The following is a 20,784-nucleotide window of genomic DNA, read 5'->3' as shown; positions in this document are numbered from 1 at the left end:
GCAGAGCCCCCAGCGCTGCTCCCAAGGAGGCTCCAAACGGGACAAACATTGTGGTGGCACAATGACAACACGCGGCTGAGCACGCTGCGGGCAGCTGGCAGAGGGGAACAACTCACCCACAACCATGATGTTGAACTCGAAGCCCTGTTTCATGGCTTTCCTCCTCAGCTGCTCCAGGATGGCGTCGATGCCCACGTAGCCGAAGTCCGCAGCCGGTTTGTCCGGCCGCGCCGGCGCCGCCTGCTTGGGGCCGGCATCCCGCGGAGCGTCCGTCATGGCGGGAGCGTGGCTGGGAACGGCCTCTGGACCTGGGGGGAAACACAGCCTGCTCAGAGGTGCTGCTCCTGATGCCTCAGGTTTTAGCTTTTATATTTTTCACATTCTGTGCTGCTTTAGTGTGTGGGTCTGGGCTTCATATGAGGGGATGCTGAGCTCTCTTCACAGAGTAGGGAGACAAAACAATTCCTTCTCCAGCTGGGCACCAAGGACAAATGATCCAAATCTCAGGCCCAAGAGCACAAACAGCATGCACTGAAGAGAGAAAAACAAGCAGGATGGGACTGCATGGGCTAAAGCTGGAATGGGACAATGAACTCCAATGTGCCAATGGAGCAGAGCTGATCACAGTGAGAGCCCCCGGGAGCGCTCGTGCATTTTGGGACCATTTGGGTTCATCTTGGGTGCAGCCCTGGCTGGGCTCTTGTGCTGCCCAAGGTGCATCCATTGAGGAGATCCTTTTAATAAAACCCTGCTTTATTCTTTAACTCCATCTAGCCTCTGTTCTAGGTCAGCCTTCCCAAGGCATCACTCCTGGCAAGGAATCACAGGAGCTGCCTGCTGCATCCAAAGCAGGAGTAAAGCACGTGCAGAGACTCGAGGTACCAGCAGGCTGGGAGGGAAGAGGAGTGTGGGATCTTCCTCCACAATAATTACATTAAATTTGGGATTTTCTTTCTCTATTTACTGTTTTTACTCGATCCCTGCCCACTCCACCAAACCTGGCACAGCAAAGGGATGCTGCTGTGGGGGTGTGAGCACACCAGATCCCCCAGCAGCTGATCTGCTGCCACAGAGCAGGACCCAGCACCCAGAAAGTCCTCAGCCCACGCCTGGGAGTGACAAAGGCTTTTAGCCCACAGCCCTGTGCCCGGGCACAGCTGTTAAAGGCTGGCAGACCTACACATCCCACTCCTCCACACCGCTGGAATCACAGCACCGTGCACACTGCTGCTGTGAGCAGCTCAGCCACGTTCTGGGGGGGAGCTGGCTGGCTTTGCAGACACAGGGAGTCCTTGGCATCCACTGCCACGTGCCCTCCTCGAGCTCCAGCTGACACAGATCAGAGGCTGCCGGCCCTAGCTTGTGGAAAACCCAAAACATTTGCATCAAGACGGGTTGTGCCAGACAACACCCACGCAGCCACGGAGCTTCTGTGGTCTCGCTCTCATTCTGTCCTTATCTGCTCAGAAACCCAAACCCTTCAGCTTCCCTCTGAGACAGGCTGCCTGTCTCCCCTGCAAGATGCTCCAGCCCAACAAAGTTCTTCAGGAGAAGCAAATGTAAAACTACTGCCTCAGCCAACAGCTTTTTAAGAAAAAACAGGGAATTATCTACTCCCCCAGGCACCAGGCAGGAGCTTCTGGGAAGGACAAAGTGCCCCAAGTGCCCTGGGGTGACGTGAACTTGTCCCCTGCCAGCCCCAGCTGCTCTGCATCAGCAACAGCAGATACAGCAAATATCCCAAAGGCAGAGTGAGCACAAGATCAGCCCAGTCCCCTGCAAGCTCCTGGAGGCATCAGCCACATGCAGCACGCTCCTCTGATGCAGGCACAGAGAGGGAGGCTTTAGGAAAACATACTTCTAAGAGCCCTCCCCACCCCAGGCTGCTGCTGCTCAGTGCCTGGGTCCCTGCAGCCACCAGCCTAAGCGAGCATTTTGTTGTTGCCCAGTGTTTTGCAATGATTATTTATTATTCTTTAATCATTTATTATTATGAATAAAAACATTATTATTTGCAAAGTCCTCACCCCTCCAGACAGCAACACAGCTCTCAGCTCATCTCACCCCACTTTTTCCTGGCCTTTGATGATGTGCTGCCTGCTTTTCTCTCCCTCTCTCTCCCTGTAGGAGTGTGGCTGGGCCAAAGGAGCTCCTCCAAACACAAGCCCATCATCCCTTTTCCTCTGGCCGTCTCAGACTGGACCCTGCTGGGGTCTGTGAAGTGGAACCACACTCTTCCTGCAAGCACAGCACACTACCACATGCTTAATATAGGCCAAGCAGAAAAAAAAAATTAAAAAAACCAAAAAACAAGCCTAGAACTAATCCCAAAGACTGTTGGGTCACTTTGAACACTTTTTTCCAACCCTCAGTCCCAGCTGTGCAGCTGAGCATTACTCATAGAGCTTCTAGAGAGCAAACATGCTGTCCCTGAGAGACATGGGAGCATCCCACTCCTCCAGGGAATGCTGCACAGCTGGAACTGCATTGCCATGGGAGCATCCCACTCCTCCCAGGAACCCTGCACAGACGGAACTTCACTGCAACTGGGAGCATCCCATTCCTCCCAGGAACCCTGCACAGCTGGAATTGCAGTGCCACGGGAGCAGGAACCCTGCACAGCTGGAACTGCACTGCCATGGTAAACAGGAACCCTACACAGCTGGAATTGCAGTGCCACGGGAGCAGGAACCCTGCACAGCTGGAACTGCACTGCCATGGTAAACAGGAACCCTACACAGCTGGAATTGCAGTGCCACGGGAGCAGGAACCCTGCACAGCTGGAACTGCACTGCCACGCTACCCCTCACAAAGTCAACCAGCCCAGCGTGCCTGAGGCCTCACCACAAATCCCAAATTAGCCCCGTTCCAAAATGGCAAGGCCAAAAGTAGCAAAAAAATCCCTGTATAACATTAAAAATAACCCCAACAAAACGACAACTTAATCATGTGGAAAATATGCTGCCACCAGCAGCAATGGGTTATGCAATGGGTTTAACTCCTCCAGGCACCACTTGTGTGCATGGGACAGCTCCAAGGATGGGACAGCACACTGGGACACTGGGCAGCTAAGGTGCAGAGAAATTAAGAAATTAAATAGAGCAGAAAGCCATCCTCCACTTAAGAAAAGCCAGGAGCATCTCCAGCACCTCAAGGAGCAGTTGGCAGTGTGCAGAGGGGCTGACCTGTCCCTGGGCAGGGGGATGTGCAGGAAAACTGTCCCCAGCACAGGAAGCAGACACTCCTCACCAAACTGCCCTCAGGGGGAGGAGAAGGGCTCAGGGCTCACCAGGCTCCAGCCAGACCAAAGCCACAGGAAGAGCAGCATGCCTGTCAGGGCAGCCCGTGTGCTCCAGCTGGTCTGTGGGGAACTTGTGATTTAAAGCACTTGGGTCCTGACTGGGATAAAATACAATAAAATCAGTATATTGCAGCGAGGAGTGTCTGCAGGACAGCAGGGATGCAAAGCCATCGATGACCCAGCAGCACCAGCAAACTCCCAAGGGAAATGCCACAACTCAAACGTGCAGGTTTGGGTTTTTTTTCCTAGCTTCTCAGCACTGAGATTGTCTTTTCTTAGCAAAAACTCCAGTGTCACACTTGGCTCCAAGGGGTTTGTGCCAGCAGAAGGACCAAAGCACAGGACCACTCAGTGGCTGTGACACAGGGATGCTGGGCCAGGTGGCAGGGATTCCCAGGAGTCACTTGTCTAAAAAATAAAGACCTTAGAAATAAATTGCAGCAGAGCAGTGGATGCTTGGGATGCATCATGGGCACATCCTGGATTTGTGTGACCTGCTGTGCTCTGAGGGGATGATGTGAAACCTGTGGTGCTGTCAGAGTCAGTGTCACCAAGCTGACCCTTCTGGAGCACTGCAAGGAGGGATGGGTTAACAAACACCCCATTACTGCCTGAAATCCCTGAGTGCCACGGAGTCCCTGGCAAGAGAAGGACCAGACCCCACATGATTCACCACTGTCACCTTAACCCAGCTGTTGCCCCGCACACAAGGGGCCATCGCTTCACTGACAGGGCAGAGATCTCAGACCCTGCAGCTCTCTTGCACTAAAGTGTTCCTGGATAAACATCAAGCACATGGGAACAAGTGCTTGTGCCATATTTAGACCTTCCCTGCCAGGAAAACCCTGTCCAGTGGGCACAGGAGATGTGGAGATGGCCAGGGCAGCACTGCACCAAGCAGGGACAGAGCCAGATCTCCGGCTCGGGCATGGCTGACTCAGGACAGCTGCTCCAAAGTTGATCTTGCCAAAGGCTCGGGGCTGTTGCTCTGTAATTGATGCATGTCAGACACGAGCCAAAGCCAACATCTGTGAAGCAGCAGATGAAAGCCACCCCGCGGGGAGGGAAGCCCCTGGGAGCCCCCCAGGGACCCTCCTGCTCCTTCAGCCAGCTGGACGCCGGTGTGCTGTGGGATGGGCTTGGCCAGGGGCTGCCAGAGCTGCTGTGCTGGTGCCACGAGGCTGCCACAGCCCGGGACACTGTGGGCAGGGCATGTGAGGACAGCCATGGGCTCCCCCAAAACCCCAAAGCCAGGGGTTGGTAATCCTCCCTGAGGGTCTGGGACAGGGATCTGCAAGAAACTGGGCTGCACTGGAGGCACACAAGGGTTAAAGCACCCTCACAGAGGCTGAACTGGGAATGTCTCAGCCACCCCAGGCCTGGCTAAACCCAGCAGCTCCATGCTCTGCTGGTGATCTGGGAGAGCAGAGCTGGTCCTGGAGTGGGGTTGGTCACAGACTGGTGCTCAGTGTCTGCATAGAGGAACCAGAGAGAGGCCAGGAGGCTGCACCTCTGCCACGGCCACCCACCAACAGATCCAAAACACCTCACACTCTAGGGATGCACACACAATCAGTGGCAAAATGGCAATGTTTGGTGAGTAAATCCAGGAAACACCCTTTAAATGCCAGAAAAACCAAGCACTGGCCACCTTTCAATGATGCTGCAAGCAGTTCTGCAGAGCTACAAGCACCCAGAAGAGCAGGACACTGTGGATAACTTGCCTTGCCTCCACACAACAGAGGATGGAAATACCATGGGCTTCCAGATTTGTGGGATGGGCTCGTGCAAACACAGAGAGCAGGTTCAGAGCAGTGAACAGTGGTGTATCAGGGTGTGAAAGCACAGCCTACCAAGCTCAGTATTCACAGATGTTTTCATAGGAGAAGTGTGAACCACCTTAACCCCCTTCAAGTTTTGGGAACAGCTCTCTTGGAGAATCTTGCCAGTAGGATGTCACAGAGACATTTGTAGCTCCAAAGAGAGAATCTACAGCTGCTGGTTAAGAACAGCTGGCTGTGGGGATTGCGGCACGCGTGGCCTCCAGGGCCTCTCCCCTTGGCACGCTGAGCCAGTGACCACAGGCTGTGGAAATGGATCCAACCTGCAGAGGAGGTGGCAGAGGCACAGCTCTCCCCTCCGAGGGGACTGGACGAGTCTCAGCAAAGCCAGGACTGGATGTAATCCCAGCACAGCCCAGGCACTGCTGGTTTTTTCAGCTGCCACAGGATCCCCTGGTGCTGAAGGCGACAGGTCCCTGCTGGAAGTGTGGGTGCCAGGGAATGTGAGGCACAGCTCAACCCAAAGCTGAGGTGGCTCAGCCTAGCACAAAGAGCCAGTGCCATAGACCCCGCAGCACCAAACTGTACCTAAGGGACATTCCTATTATTCAGCTGCAATCACCAGCACCTGGCTGGCATTGCCAGACCCAAGCCAAGTCTGTCCCTTGCATCCCTGAGCATGAGGCTACAGTTTTAGGCTGACCGCCAGCCCAGGCCCACCTACCAACCAGTTATGTTTCCTTCTCAGCTTGCATTCCCACCTGGGTGCCAACAAACACGACCCAGAAACAGCAGAGTGTGCTTAACTCTGCTTCATTAAACCAAAGCCACCCAAGAGCTGTCCAGAGAGGTGGCCAGGTGCCTCCTGAGCACGCAGGACGCTCCAGGCTTGAAGCGTGGGGAATAAACCCATTTTCAGAGTTTAAAAAAGGAGGCAAAGATTCCTGCTGTGGTGTGAGTGCTTCCACAGGCAACCAGTCCGAGCCACAGCCCTGAGGCACAAGTCACGGGCACACATCACATGCAGGTCGGGCTGTGTGCTTCCGTCTTCACTCACTGTGCGCTTCCCCTCCCGCTCCGGAAGCCCAGCAGTCCCCTGCCCTCTGCAGCTCAACCCTCCTGGCTCCTTTATTTACAAGAGATGGATGCTTCAGGGCTCCCCATCACTGCTTCCCTTCCCATCTTAAACCCCCCAGCTGCTGCACGCTCTGCTCGCCAGCGTTTCTGGGCTGGGATGCAGGAGCCCATCCCAGGGCTCCAACCGTGGTGCCAGCTCCACAGCCTCAAACTGCTGCCTGTGGCTCCCGGATGTGGTGTGAGGCTGGCCACCAGGCTGACCACCACCCTGCCCCGGTCGGACACGTGTAGCCCTGGCAGCACAGTCCACAGTGCCACATTCTCATTCCTCCAACCACGTGAGACAGGAGCTCTAAACCACTTACAAAAACCTGCAAAGAGTTCTTAGACTGTTTTCCTCCTTGTTTAAAAAGGAGGATATTATCATGAACAACCCCAAGCCTCAGCTTGGACATGCAGAGATCTCTGGCCACGCGGCCCCACTGATCACCCTCTGTAAGGAGCTTCTTCCCGTGGAGCTGGAGCAAGGCTGACCCCAGAGCAGCCCTCCCTCACTGGGAACACCCCACTGAGAGGAACCTTCCTGCACACAGATCTCAGCAGAAGCTGCTCCATCAACAGGCCCCATGGAGGCCATGCCAGTGGCCAGCACAGCCCTTGCTCCCCGCAGACAGGCTGAGGGTGCCTGTGCCCAGGAGGGTCCAGACACCCACAAAACTGATTCTACAGGGCTCTGAGGATGGGATCCACTCCCACCCCTGTCCACCCAGCCTGGACAATAGTACTCAGCCCAGGAGGGACATGGGGACCCTCCCCAGCCCCCAGCCAAGGGACAGCACCCTTCATTCCTATCACCAGTGCTCTGCAGAGCTCTGTGCTGTGTAAACAAAGAGCCAGGCAGCGATCCCCAAACTCAGCTTGTCCAGACAACACTGCAGAAGGAATGAGTCGGGCCAAGCCCAAGAATGGGCACCGGGCACGGCTGAGTGTGCCCAGAGCCCCCGAGCTGCACTCCGGGACTGATGCCCCCGTCCCACGAGGCACTGACTGCAGCTAGGGCAAAAAAAGGAGCAAGCCAGAGGGATACACATCCTCGGGGTTGCAGCTCAGCTTTTTTTTCCTATTTTTTCTTCCCTTATTAATTTTGTTTCGCTTGGTTTTGTTCTTTGACGGGCCGGGTGGTATGGATTTTTATTTAATTTCTTTGTTTCTGCTGTTTTTATTTTTCCTTTACCAAAGGCAGCTGCTCCCCAGACGCCCCCCGAGCCCTTTAGCGGGGGCAGCAGCCGGAGCAGGGCAGGGGACAAGGGGGTCCCCTCGGGGGCAGGGCAGGGAACCAGGGGGTGCCCCCCAGGCAGGGCAGGGCTTGATCTATTGATCTCCACGGATCCCGGACAATGCCGGCAGCACGGCCAGGCGGTGCCGAGCCGCGGCCTCCCCTGTGGGGCACGGCGGCGGCGGAAGGGGCCGAGGCCCGAGCCCCCCTCAGCACCCGGGGCATGCCCTGCCCCGGCCGGGAACCCCCACACTGCCCTCCGTGGGAACCGCGGCACTCACCCCCCGCTCTCTCAAGCCCTTCCCCAGGATAATTCACCAACCCGAAAAAAAAAAAGCGTTTCCCCACCGCCATAATCCCCCCTGCGCTGCCCCACGGAGCCCCCGCCCGCGGGCAGCGGAGACTCACCCGCGGCGGCGGCGGCTCCGGCAGCCGGTGGCTCCCGCTTCCTCCCGCGCTGTCCTCCGCCTCCTCCCCCATCGCCCTTCCTCCTCCTCCTCCTCCTCCTCCTCCCCCATCACCCTGCCTCCTCCCCCTCCAGCCCGGCCCGGGGGGATGGAGCCTCTTCCCGGGAAGTTGCTTCGCCCCCGGGCGGTTTCCATCCCCCCGCCGCTCCGGGCCCGGCCCGGCCCAGGGGGGCCCGCAAAGGGTGAGAGCAAGAAGAGTTTGGGGGCGCGTCCCACCCCGGCTCCACGCAGGAGGTGCGGGAAACTTCCACGGCAAAGAGAGAGGCTGGGACAAACGGGGCAGACCCGTCCCAAGAGGAGCCCAGTTCACCCACTGCTCCAGGGACGAGGGCCAGGGTCTCATCCACATCCACATCCCTGAGCCCAGGGAAGCCTTTTGCTTCCCAGCATCCCGAAATTCTCCAGCAGAGCCCCAGGGCAGTCGCGGGTGGGTGTGAGTGTTGGGAGCGTGGGCCCACTTTGCTCTGCAGCTGCTTGAAGATGTCTGGGCTGTATCTCACATCTGCCAGGACAAGATGTCAACCCACCCCCACGGGCATGGCTGCTCTCTAAAAATTATGTCAGTGAAGCTGAATGAAGAAATTAGCTGCCTCCACAACTCCTTCCTGCCTTATACCTTGATCCCAGAATGTCCCATCCCTCTCCCAGCAGCGGAGGGAAGCTGGGCTGCACCACCTGGCCCTGCTCCCTCCAACGCAACCCTGGTGTGGGGTGATGTCCCCTCTGTGATGTCCAGCAGTGCTGTTGGGACTCTCTCCTGTCACAGCCAAGGTGAAGCCAACCTCCCTCTTTTGGGCTCCTGGGTCTGACACCTTACTTTGACCTACCCTATGACCTCAGGACTTTCTTCCTGCGGTTCCCAGATGTGCATTCCCAGAGAAAGGCCTGCAGGTGATGAAAGGGTTAAGACAGATGTGCACATCTGCAATCTTCAACACCCAGAGGACTCCCTTTCCCACGAGCAGCCCCTGCACAGCCTGCAAGCCCAGGGCTAGTACTTGTACTCCCTTTTGGACCTGTTACCAGCCTCACCAGCCTCTGCCACACTCCTGCACTTGATGCAAGCCCTGCCACCTGTGCCAGTGGCACCACAGCCGCCCCTGCTCTGCGTCCTGCCTGTGGCTCTAGCGTGGCTGTCACCTTCCCTCTCTGCTTCCAGACCACCAGCAGTGGCAGATCTTCCTCCACCCAGCACAGCCACCCCACACCAGGCCGGCAGCAGCCCTCCCCACCACGCTGGGCTGGCAGCACCCCTCCTGTGATGCCCAGCAAGGCTGGCACAGGCTGCTCTGCAAACGATGGATGCTGAGTGGGGGTAAGACCCACATCCCCCCACTTCAGCAAGTACCACAAATACCAATTTCTGAGAAACCTTCACCCAGCACCCAGGCAGGAAACCCAGCCTCAATCTGCTTATGCTGCAGCTTCGTGCAGATTTCTGCCAGATTACACTACTTTTTATGACTTATTAAAGCTCTAACCCCTATCAATGGGCATTAGTGTTTTAATCTCTCTAATCTCCAGGAAAATCCAATGCTAGATGCCAAACCAGGCTTGCTCCAGTAGCAGCTGGGTCTGTTTGCAAGTCACTCCAGCCTTGTTTTAGCTGGAGAAAGGCAGGAAAAGGCTGTGCTGGGCTCACTTAGGTGCTGTGCTTGCACAAAGAGTAAAGGGCGGATCTCAGGTGTGATGGCTTCCTGTCCCTGCCATTAAGCTGATCACATCTGTGGCTGTGCAGGAGTTGAGCATCAGCACAGGGTTCATGTGCCCAAACTGAGACCAGCAAAGGGGTGAACACGGCGCGCTCAGCCACGTGAACTCCTCGCTCCTCTGAGTTAATTTTTTCAGATTGAAATCACAGCCATACTTTAGTCTTGCCTGTGAGGGAACAAAAATAACCATAGAAAAGTTCTCCCCATGGTCACTGAAGCTCTGCAAAGACATTTCACAGAAACACAGACTAGCTTGGTTGAAAGGGACCTTAAAGACCATCTAATTCCAAACATGGGCAGGGGCACCTTCCCCTAGACCCGGTCCTTGGACGCTTCAGGGATGTGGCAGCCATAGCTTCACTGCAAGCCCCCTGCCAGGACCTCACCACCCTCAGGGAAATAATTAGGACACATGGGAACTCAACACTGTGTACAAGTTGTTTCCCAGATGAATTAATCATAAATATTTTGTTTCAGCTCATATCTCCTCCTCCCCAGGTGCAACATGTGGCGAGTGAGCAGTTCAGAAGGACAACAAAGTGTCATCCTTGGCCTCACAGCAAGTGCAGCAGAGCTTTGGGAGCACTGCTGGTCCCCAGGACGGCTCTTGGCGACTTCGGGGTGTTTGCACACAGGAGGCACTCACAGAGTGACAAACAAACTCCTGTAAGAACAAATCCCAAACTCTGGGATTTGTTCTTACGCGAGCATCTCCATTCCTGTGAGGAGAACAGGAGATGCTCCCGTAAGATGGTCCTGCCTGTGCCTCTCCCACTGCTCATTTCTGGCTCTGAGCACAGGCAGGACCAACAGGCAGAGGAAGGAAGCAGCTCCCAGTGCAGATGAACTGAAGAGGGATTAAGTGACTCGCCCAGGGTCACACAGAAATCTTACAGCAGAGCCAAGAATTGGATCCAAATCCCCTAATTAAGGGTTTTAAAATCACAAACTCATTGTTCTTCTCTTAGAAACCTCATAATCAGAGTTAGGAGCAATTCTAACAAGGCCTATTGCTGTTGTAAGTTGTATCAAGGGATTTGAACTAACTACAGATCCAGCTTTTAGTCTTGCAACTAGTCTGAAATGTTGAGGAAGATTCCTGCCTGGCTTACACAATCCAATCTGTCCTGCTTTATGGGACATCCCTGATGGTGAAAGCAGGTCCTCATGTCACAGCCACACCGTGCAGGGCTGGTAGGGCTCACTGGGGAACGTGATGCTCAGGGGTACACCAACAAGGGTTTCAACAGTCCCTGAGTTTTGGGGACAATCCCAACCACTGTCCTTTGCAGCAGAAAACTGCCCAGCAGTGGGACTGTCCCCAGCAGCCCTCCTCTGTGCCGGGCAATTCTCTGCCCTCAGCCAGCTCCAACCACAAATCCCCAGCTTTAAGGAATAACCAATATCTGCAAATGAAGGCAGCTTCACCAGCACTACCCAGCCTGTGGGCAGACCTGCCAACAAACTCACTTCATCCCAAGCTGCCCAGCTCTTAAGAAAACATCAAATCCCTTGGGCACAGGCAGCACGGGCAGGACATGTTCTCTTGCAGGAATGCTGAAAGGACATTTCCAATTTTACTGCACCTCAGCAAGCCTCAGTTAAAAGTGCACCGTTAGGGCTTAGGAAATAATTTTTATTCTTTCAATATTGCTGCAATGCTGACTACCTGCCAGTCCCCAGTGACTTTGACAGACAGATGGAAATTCTGCCAGCTATATTTATAATCTCAGATCAATAGCAGAATGAAAAGCACATCCAGAGACCTTGACAGAGCACCAACAAACTCAATGGAAAGTAGCATGACCAAGAAAAGGACACAAGCTTGCAGATCACAAGACCAAAATTTAATTCTTTTTAGCACTGAAAGAGACACTATCACCTCTAGCAGTAACAGAAAGGATCCCACAATGCCAGGAACAGCTAAAAACAACCCCAAAGCTTTTCTAAGAGCCTGACTGCAGGTGTGCAACTTTTACCACCTGGGGAGGGCTCTGGCAGGCAGCCACCACGGTCCCTTCAGCATGTGCAGGGTAACACCCAGAACATCTCTAAGCCCCACAGATCAATGACATTTCCCCCCTCTGGCTGTAGTGAACTCTCAAGTCCAGAGATGATGCAGTTTTTTTTTCTTCTTTTAAGCTACCTGGTAGCTCCTCTGAGCAGCCCATGCCAGACACACCTCTGCAGGTATCCCACCAGCTCCTTCATGAAAGCAGGTCTTTGGTGGCTTAAATTTCCCTGGAAAGAGAGGGCAGTGGAGCAGCAGTAATGAGGGGTGCAGGCACTGCCAGGAGCATCCCAGAGCCCTCCAGAGCTCAGACACATCCTGAGGCAGCACAGGGAGCAGCCACCCCTCCGTGCCTTGCCCAGGAGCAGCACCCAGGCCCTCCAGCATCACTGCACCGTGGCTGTTCTGCTGAACCCACACTACACCCAGGAGTGCCCCAGCTTCCACCACACCAGAACCCAGAGTCTCCTCCAGCTGGACATCTCCAGACCGCTCCCATTCTCCAGGAAGGAAGGAAGGAATTGTTTCACACGCTGTCACCAACCATCACGCGCAGCTGGCACCGTGTCCTTGGCGTGAGTCACCCTCTCCCTGGGGAGGCTGTGCCTGGGTTCCTGGTGTCACATCCCAGCAGTGTCCCTGCAGCAGCCTCCCTTCCTCTGGCACATTCCTCCTGCAAAGGATCTGCAGCGCCTTCTCCCTTGAGGCAGGAGGCTCCTCACGGTGCTTGAGCAATCCAGCATTTTCCAAAAGGGAACAGGCTTTGCTAGGAAGGCACTCCACAGTCACAAACATTTGGAAAAAGCAAGAAAGGACCCCATTCCTCCCAAATTCCTCTTCCTTCACAGGGGGCACTGGTTGGGGCACTGCCATGCTGGTTTGTACGGACACAAAGCACACTCGGGCACTGCCAGGGCCTCAGCTCTGAGCACAGGTTTTGCTCAGCAGGGACAGGTCTGCCTTGGCACCAAAACACTGCTGCTCAAATCCCTGGGCCAGCTCTGCAGATGGCACAGCCCAGCCATGTCCAAGGAAACACACTTGGCTGCTGAGGAGCAATCCTCACCCCTCCTCCTGAAGGGCATGGTCTGCTCTCCCAGACACTCCCACAGATTATCACAAAGGACAAATTATCCCCAAAAGGGGCAAAGCAAAACTCTGCCCCTTACCCCACCAGCACCCCTGTGCCCCACTCCACCAAAGCCCTGTATCCTGCCCTGTGGAGAGAGGGGAGCAGATGGAGCCTACACAGAGCTCACACACCAAGGAGCACCTCAGAGAGCCCCACCACCACCTCTGCTCCTCTCACCACCAGCAGCACGGTCAAAGCAGACCCAGCAGCCAGGGCAGAGGATGAGTTTGGTGAAAATAAATCACCTTTGCAAGGGAAAACAGCAGGGAAGGAAAAATTTGACCGCCTGAGTCACCCCAAATTTGTTCAAGTAGTTTAAACCGTTTCACCCCAAAGTGGCATCTCCTCTCTAGATGGGGAGATGCCCAAGCAGTGACATCCCTGGGGGTCACAGCAACCCCCTGGCACAAACCAAGCTGCAAAGAAGTTGCTGGGGTGCCCTAACAGCCCCTGCAGGCCACGTGCAGGGATACACGTCCCTGCAAGCTGCACATAATGGGCCCTTCTCCATCTTTTGTCTGCTGCCCCTTTTTAAACCTATAAACGCCCGTTTGGAGGTAAAGAAGAAAGAATTTAGGGCATCCTAAGCCTGAAAAGAAGGAAAACTCCATTCAAGCTGCCGGGCTGTCTCCTGCAGCTTAATTAATAACAACCCATCCCCAGCAAGCTGCTGCAGCGCCAGCTGTCTCCTCGCATGGAGGTGCCTTGCTCCAAAGAATAGTGCTTTGTGTTTTGATGGGAAAAGGTCAGGAGGATGGGGGGGAGGAGGAGCACGGCTGGGAGGGAAATGTGCTGCTTCCCTGCAGTTCCCGACGCCGTGAGCGAGTCCTGCTCGGTGCCCATCTGCTGCTGGGTCAGCTCTGGGAGATGGTGGCACCCCTTCATTAACCTTGGGGTGATCATGTCCTAAAACTCAACAGAGAGAGGGACCCAGGGAGAATTCTGTGGGCTGCACTCCCCCCCACACTGCTGGAAGGCCTGGGGAGCTCCTGATGCCACTTTGATACAGTCCAGGAGCCCCTCTGGGGAAATCCCTGCTTTGCTCTTATCAGGAGGCTCCCTGATAACAGCACAGGATCAGGCTGCAGGGAGCCAGCAGTGTGTGCCCCAGGCAGCTTTTCCAGGCCACCAGAAAGGGATCGTTCTTGCTACCCTTTGGCTTTTGCATAAACAAACCAGCCAAGCCAGGCTCACAGCAGCAGTGGAGGATCCAAGGTGATGCAACAATGCAGCACAGTGGGGAAAAAAAGTAAAAAGGACCCAAGCCTGAGGTGCCCACAGCCACCAGACTGCAGGGCATGGCCAGGAAATCACCTTCATTTCTGCTTGGCCACAGAGGCCAGCACCGAGCAGCAAAACAAAACACCTCCTTGGATCCTGGGCACCACAGCCAAGGGCTCCTGGGATATCTATGGATGCTCTCTGCCTGCCATCACCCTGCTCCTGGCTGGTTATCCAGCCTTCCAGCTCTCCTGGAAAAGTGATGCTCCTGCCCCAGCCCAGTGCCACACCAGGCTGGGCACTGGTGCCCAGGGAGCACCACTGACATGGTCACTGCCCCCCAAGGAGCACACAGGCAGCTCTTGTGCTCTGCCAGCTGCCTGGCCTCTGCTCTCACTGTCACTTTGGCCCCCTCCTTCTCCCATCCATGTCCCTCTGTGCCATGCAGGCAGCCTGAGGCTGCCCCAGCATGGAGACACCTCTGGTGCCAGTGCAGGACTGGGGTGCTAAGTCCCATCCATTTATCTCGGGGAATAAAGAGAGACTGAAAGTGGCAAAGAAGGGAAGAGGGAAGCAGTGTTAGGGAAGGTCCCTGTCCCACAGACACGTCCCCTAGACAGGCACCAAGGCTTTGCACTTCATCCCCCAGCTGAGCATGGAGAGGACACAGCCCACAGTCCCCCCACAGTGCTTCCACCCCAGGAAAAGGTCCCTGTGGCTCAGCAAAGGGCCATTCATCACCAGGACTGTGAGGGATGACAAAGGGTTAACCCACTGCAGCTGGGCCAGAAATACCATCCAGGACAAAGAGACACTTCATGTCACCCACACTGCAGGAAGAAAAAGGGGCCTTAATCCGATTCCCAAAGAAAATGTGGCTTTTACAGCCCCGCCTGACCAGGGCCCTCCAGCAAGTTTTGCATCTACAGCAAGAGTTAACCCAGTCTGAGACTGAGAAGGGGCCAGAAAATAGGAGAGGAAATCACTTTTCCACAAGTTTGTGAGAAGGGAGAGCTGGGTGGAGGCAGCTGGACCCAGGCAGCATCCCTGCAGCAGGAGCACAGGGATATGGATGTCTCAGCCTGGAAAATCTGATGGCCCCAAAGCTTCCCTAGAGCAGCCAGACCTGAGCAGTGGTTTTCAGGGGGTTTATCAGGGGCTGGAGAAAGCACCACTGCTGGTTTCCCACCAGCTGCTAGAGATCACAGTGAGGAACCTGTGAGCACCTCAGCACTGCCTGGCATTTTGGGGATGATAAGGATGAGCCAGCAGAGATTTTCAGAGCGTTAATGGCAGAACTCTGCCTCATGTCCCCATGAGGACAGGGACCCCAGGGAACAAAGCTGGGAGGCAGACAGTGCTCACACCCTCTAGATGTGCACGAACTCTCTCTGCCTTCGCCTCCCAGCTGCCAGCCGGGCACACATCCCACAGTGCCACGTCCCTGCCCGAGTCACAGCTGTGTCCCCGTGGCAAGTGGGGTTTGCCAGCCTGGCCCCTCTACCCTGTTATCTTGAAATGCTACATGCCCACTCCCCTCCTGATTTTTGGACAGTCACTTCCAGGATGCCACTGAGCTGTACTTGCAAGATTAACTCTTTCACTCCCATTCTGGGGATTATTTTTTAAATAATGAGGTTGCTTTGCTGTACTCTACTCCACAAAGCCTGACAAATTTTGGGGATAAATGAAATAAATTCCAGTTGAATTCAGCCATAAGATCACAACAGGCTCAAGCCCAGGAGAGCCAGCCTTCCCTTTCCCAGCCCAGCCTTTCCCCTGTACTAGAGCAAAGCTCAGACACGTTACCCAAGGAGCAGCAGCTCCAGCCTGTGTTTCACCCAGCCCCAGCACAGCTCTGACAGGGCCGCATGCGGCATCGGGGCCATACGGAAATCACAGCATTTAAACCACAGGCTATAAAAATTCCACCGTGCTCAGGGAAGGGAAGTCTGGATTCCCCACGGAGAGGCGTCCAGGAAGCGCTGCTGCCGGGTTATTGGCCACCAAGCCATTAGACCGTGCCACATGTGCATACCTTGAGCTATGGCCAGCACATGCAGGTAAGAGGGTACGTGCTGAGGGGCTCTGGGGTCAAACACATTCAAACCCCACCATAGAGCTACCCACAAGCCCCACAGCCACACAGGCATTTTGATCTCAACATGGGAAATCATGGATGGGAACTACAACAGCATGGGACAGGTCAGAGCTCCCAGGGCTAGCGCAGTCCTCCGTGTGGTCCAAATTTATTTTGTCTGTTGTGACATGTCCTTATCTGCACTCAGGATGCCCTTACAGAAGGGCACACACCCTGGACAGCTGTACTCCTCCTCGATTGTATCCTACAATCTGGTATCACACCTGGACAAGGCAGCAGTACTTAGAGGTTCAAACATAATCACAATTCTTGCTTTTTTTCCTTTTTACCTTGTCTCAAAATCAAAGCTCAGCCCAGTGTTGCGTGTGCACACAAATGTCCCATTGCCTGGTTCACCTATGTCCCAGGGGAATTTAGTCCACCAACCAACAGTCATTAATTAGCACCAGGAAACCCAGGGCTCTCAGCCAGCACATGTCCAACAGCAGTACAAAATCCCCTCCCACCCCAGAGCTGCTCCACCAGTCTGCTCCCTCCACCGCACCCACCATCCACAGCAGCAGGAATTCAATAAAATTCAGCAACTTTAACCCAAAACTTGCCTGGTGCTATGGGAGGCTGTTCCTGTACTCCTCTGCTCTGTGTGTTCCTGTAGGCTGACCCTGGGAAGCAGCAGCAGCAGCAAGCCCAGGGTGCTGTGCAGAGCACAAGGCTGCTCAGCTCGCGGATGGCTGGATACCCGTGGTTCCAAAGCAGGGTTTAGGGGGAGATGGAATGACCTGCTATTTACAGAAGGGCGGACACAACACCGATGAAATCGCCCAGAACTGCGATATAAACAGCTCGGTGTGTGCTGGGAGTCACAGCACAGGGCAGCAGTACCGGCCCCGTTGGATCCCAGCTGCTCCCCTGGCCCAGATCTGCTCTGGCAGAGCCGAGATAGTCTCAGTCCTGAATACGTCAGCCCAGATCCATCCCGGATGCTCCTTCCCTAAATGAAGTGTGGTCACACTGGGATGGATATAAAAAGCCTAGCCTGAAATCCTCTGGCGTGAAGCCTTTCCTGCAGCCCCAGCTGCTTCCAAGGCCTGTTTGACAGGGAGACATTGGGACACAGAGAGGAGAAACTGGGATACAGAGGGAAAGAGCAATTCCTGGGGGTTCACACTCACACAGCCCGGGCTGCCATGCCCAGCACCCCCACCTCTGCCAGGCAAAGGCAAGAGGGAAAACCCCTGTGCTTGGCAAGTCCAGGTGGTCCCACAGCGTCATCTAAACATCCGTGTCACAGCCACTGGGCAAACAGTCAGGAGCAGCGATACAAGGATGCAGAGGGGCCATTCAAATTATATAAAAAAAAAAAGAAAAAGGAAAAAAAAAAAAAATGAGGCTCAGAGCTGGGCCGGTTTGCAGAGCTCCAGGGCTGCGACACAGCACAGAACAAAGAGCAGGGATGCAGTGGGACCGGAGCTGAACCGAACCCCACTGCAGGGACCCCCAGCTCCGTTCTCCCGTACTCACCGGGGCCACAGCCCCCGCGGGGGCCGGGGCTGGTTCAAGGGAGCCGATTGAAGAGAAATCCGCGGGGGACGCTCCTGGGACGGGGGAGGCGAGCCCCGCTCTCGGGGCCATCCCATGCAGCACAGCGAACATTCCTCCCGGGAAGGGACCAGCTCTCCCCTGGCAGGCAGCCGGCCACCCCCCTGAGCCCTGTCCCCAGCCCTGTGGTGTCCACATTCCAATGACACCCCCACGTGCCCCTTTCCCTGCGCTGTCCCCATCCCCATGGCATCCACGTCCCTGGAGTGTCATCATCCCTTTGGCATCTCCAACCTTGTGGCATCCCCACCCTAAGAGTGTCCCCACCCATGTGGCATCTCCACACCCCTGCCCTCTTTGTGGGGGCTGGGGTGTCCCCAGGGCTCTGGGTGATGCCAGTGCACCCCACAGTGTGACCTAGGCACAGGCTGCAGCTCAGGGGGCTGCTGCAAGTGATGGGGCAGGATGGGCAAGAGAAGGGGGGAGCAGGAGGCTGGTTTTGGGGAGCACTTCCCACACAGGCACTGAGAGCCACGGAAAAGGGCTGGGCACAGGAGCCCTGCACCCACCAGAGCAGACAGGGATGCTCAGGAGGTGGGCTTTCCCCACCGTTCATCAGGACAAGGGGCCACCAAACATCAGGAAGTTCCTTTTCCACATCAGTTCACAGCCAACTTGCAGAGCAGAAACCGAGGAGTGAGGCTGCCCTGGGTGCTGGACCTCCCTTACATCACCAGACCCGCTCCCCTCCATGTCACAGCAATGTGAGAGCAGCTCCAGCAGCCCGCAGAGCCAGGGCAGCCACACATCTGCCAGGCTGGGGAGGCTGTGGCAGCCCCTAACCACCTGGGAAAGGCAGAGCCTCTGCTCTGTGACACTCGCTGCCACTGAAAGGTCACGGGCCACAAAGGGGTTTGAGGTTTTCAGCTCTGCAGGGTACAGCTCTCATGTCTGACACCCTCCTGAAGCCGAGAACAGAGAGTGCTGCTGACTTCAGCCTATTCTTGGGGGCCCAGGTCCCCCCACAACCCCACGAGAACACTTGGGAATCTATCAACCATCAGTGACATGTTTTAACCTGAAGAAAAAACATTGAGGGCTTCAAGACCCCAGATCCAGAGTTTGGGACCATTCAAGCAAAGGCTGTGGTGGAAACTTATTTTCTAGAAACTTATTTGTATTACCTGCACAGATGCAAACCACACGTGGTCCCTCCAGCTGGGGCAGGGCTCCCAAACTCAGCAGGGACCCCACCACAGGCAGCACCTTCCCCTTCCCTGGCACTGCCAGCAGCCAGGGCTGCTTCTCACCACAGGGCTGCAGGAGCTGGGTGAGCATGGCCCCTCTGCATCAGGGTCCCCTTCTGCTGGCAGCTGGCACCCCAGGGAGCCCCCACCTCCTGGATCATGTCAGGGTTGCTGCCACCCCGTGTCACCTCCAGGACCTGATGCCACCCTCTGTGACTCCCCTGTCCCACTCTCTGCCTGCACAGGGGGTGCAGTGGCTCAGCCCAGCACATCCCATCCCACAGGGAGCCTGAGCAGTGGCAGAGCCACCTCCCTCAGCACAGGCCCTGACAGGCATTCCCCTGTGACAATGCCTGCATCACAGCCCTGGTATTTCCCCCCTGCTAAGCCACTGCTGCTTCCCCCCTCCTTACCCTTCAAACCCCACGCACTCATTGCACAGCCACGCTCGGCTTCCCCACCCCACAGATCCCCACTTCCCCAGTATGGAGTCCCCAGCACAGCCCTTGCCACAGGTTTTTCCTCCCTGAGGCTGGGCAGAGCTCAAGCAGAGACTTACTCAGCCAAGGATGATGATGAGGACGGTGCACGCTGCCCGGCGCCCGCGAGAGCCAAGGATGCTTCAGCACCTATTTCAGCTGCTGCCCCAAAGAGCCTGCCCCCAACTTCTGAAAACTTTCCTCAATTCCCTTCAAAAAGGTCTCACAAAGCAGATCCCTCCTGGCTCTCTGCCTCCCTCACCACCAGACATGAAAAGCACTCGAGTTTCTCCCCGGGTAACGCGGGTAAAAGCCTCCAACATCAAAGGCACCACACAAGAGTTCTCGCCCCCCCATTCCTCCCAGGCACCAGTGCTGGGGCTGCCTCCCTTGAAAGCACAGCAACCTCAGTGGTTGAGCCGCCAACTGTGCTGAAAACACAGTTTTGATTTTTTTTTTTCTGCATTTTTTTCTTTTTGTCCTTTTTTTTTTTTTTTAATCAGCCACAAACTGGGGAACTCGGGGGCAAATCTGGGCCAGGCTCTCCTTTGGGGGCAAAACAACCAGCGTGGTCTGGTGGGGTTTTGCCCACTGTCTGCTGTGTGGTCACCCCAGGAAAAGGGGAGCAAAAATATCCCTTGTGCCAGTCCTGCCTGCTCATTGTCCAACACTAAAGGAAGCCACTAAGTGTCCTGAAGCAAAACCACAAGCACCCTCCAAGTGAGCAGATTCCCATGGGTTTCTCAGCAGCCTCTGCAACTCCTGGCCCCCATCTGCAAAAGAAAAACAACATCTACCCCTGCTTGGTGAAGCATTTTGGTATCTGCACGGCAAAGCAGGGCGAGGGAGGGGTGTTTACCTTCCTGGAAACAGGGAGCAGCATTTACACCCAAACCAACAAAATTCCGGGGCAGAGGGAGCAGTTGCAGATGCAGCAGGAACAGCCACGGATCCAGAAAACGAGGAAGACTAGAAAATAGCTTCAAGCACCGCAGGGATTTCAAAAAGTCCTAGGAGCACATGGTTTCTTGGCCCGTTTCAGAGCGTTCCTCATCCCTCCATCCCACACAGCAGTTGTTCCTGCCAGATCACCGCCTGCCCGGGAATGCTGGGTTCATTTTATTGCTGGAGCATGGAAACAACTCTCGTTTGCAGGGGGGAGGTGGGAGGGCTCTGCTGTTTAGCACTTGGCTGTGTTCACGCTGTGATTAATATCACCCAAAACACAGATACCAGATGTGATCGGGGCAGGCCGGAGCGTATCCTAAATTGCACCAAGATGGAATTTTTGGGCAATTTTCAGGGAGTGCTGAGGGCAGGCACTGATGGGAGAGCAGAGATTTACAGAGATAGGCAAGAGAAGAGAATTCTGTGGGGTTATGGCACTGGTCATAACCCCTGGGCCAGCTGCAATGCCACGGGCTGTGCTTATAATCAGCA

At 55.5% G+C, this 20,784-nt stretch overlaps 2 protein-coding genes across 9 annotated transcripts in view; both read right to left on the bottom strand.

Annotated features, from left to right (window-relative positions):
- The window catches only part of CD7 (CD7 molecule), a 203,626-nt gene that overhangs the window by 37,353 nt on the left and 145,489 nt on the right, over positions 1-20,784 (bottom strand). The window lies entirely within an intron of this gene.
- SEPTIN9 (septin 9) overlaps positions 1-20,784 on the bottom strand; it is a 143,599-nt gene that overhangs the window by 18,352 nt on the left and 104,463 nt on the right. For 5 of the 8 annotated variants that reach the window (XM_068209334.1, XM_068209336.1, XM_068209333.1 and 2 more), the window contains one exon: positions 117-308. In XM_068209334.1, the coding sequence (XP_068065435.1) occupies positions 117-308 (192 nt within the window). Of the gene's footprint in view, positions 1-116; positions 309-7,843; positions 7,991-16,681; positions 16,930-19,424; positions 19,563-20,784 lie in introns of those variants that run through there. The other 3 variants (XM_068209339.1, XM_068209340.1, XM_068209338.1) reach the window with 3 other exon arrangements.

This window comes from Anomalospiza imberbis, chromosome 19, assembly GCF_031753505.1.
Source record: "Anomalospiza imberbis isolate Cuckoo-Finch-1a 21T00152 chromosome 19, ASM3175350v1, whole genome shotgun sequence".
Classification (NCBI taxonomy): Eukaryota; Metazoa; Chordata; class Aves; order Passeriformes; family Viduidae; genus Anomalospiza; species Anomalospiza imberbis.
Note: the sequence above shows the minus strand (reverse complement) of the source record. Positions and strands in the feature narration are given on the sequence as shown.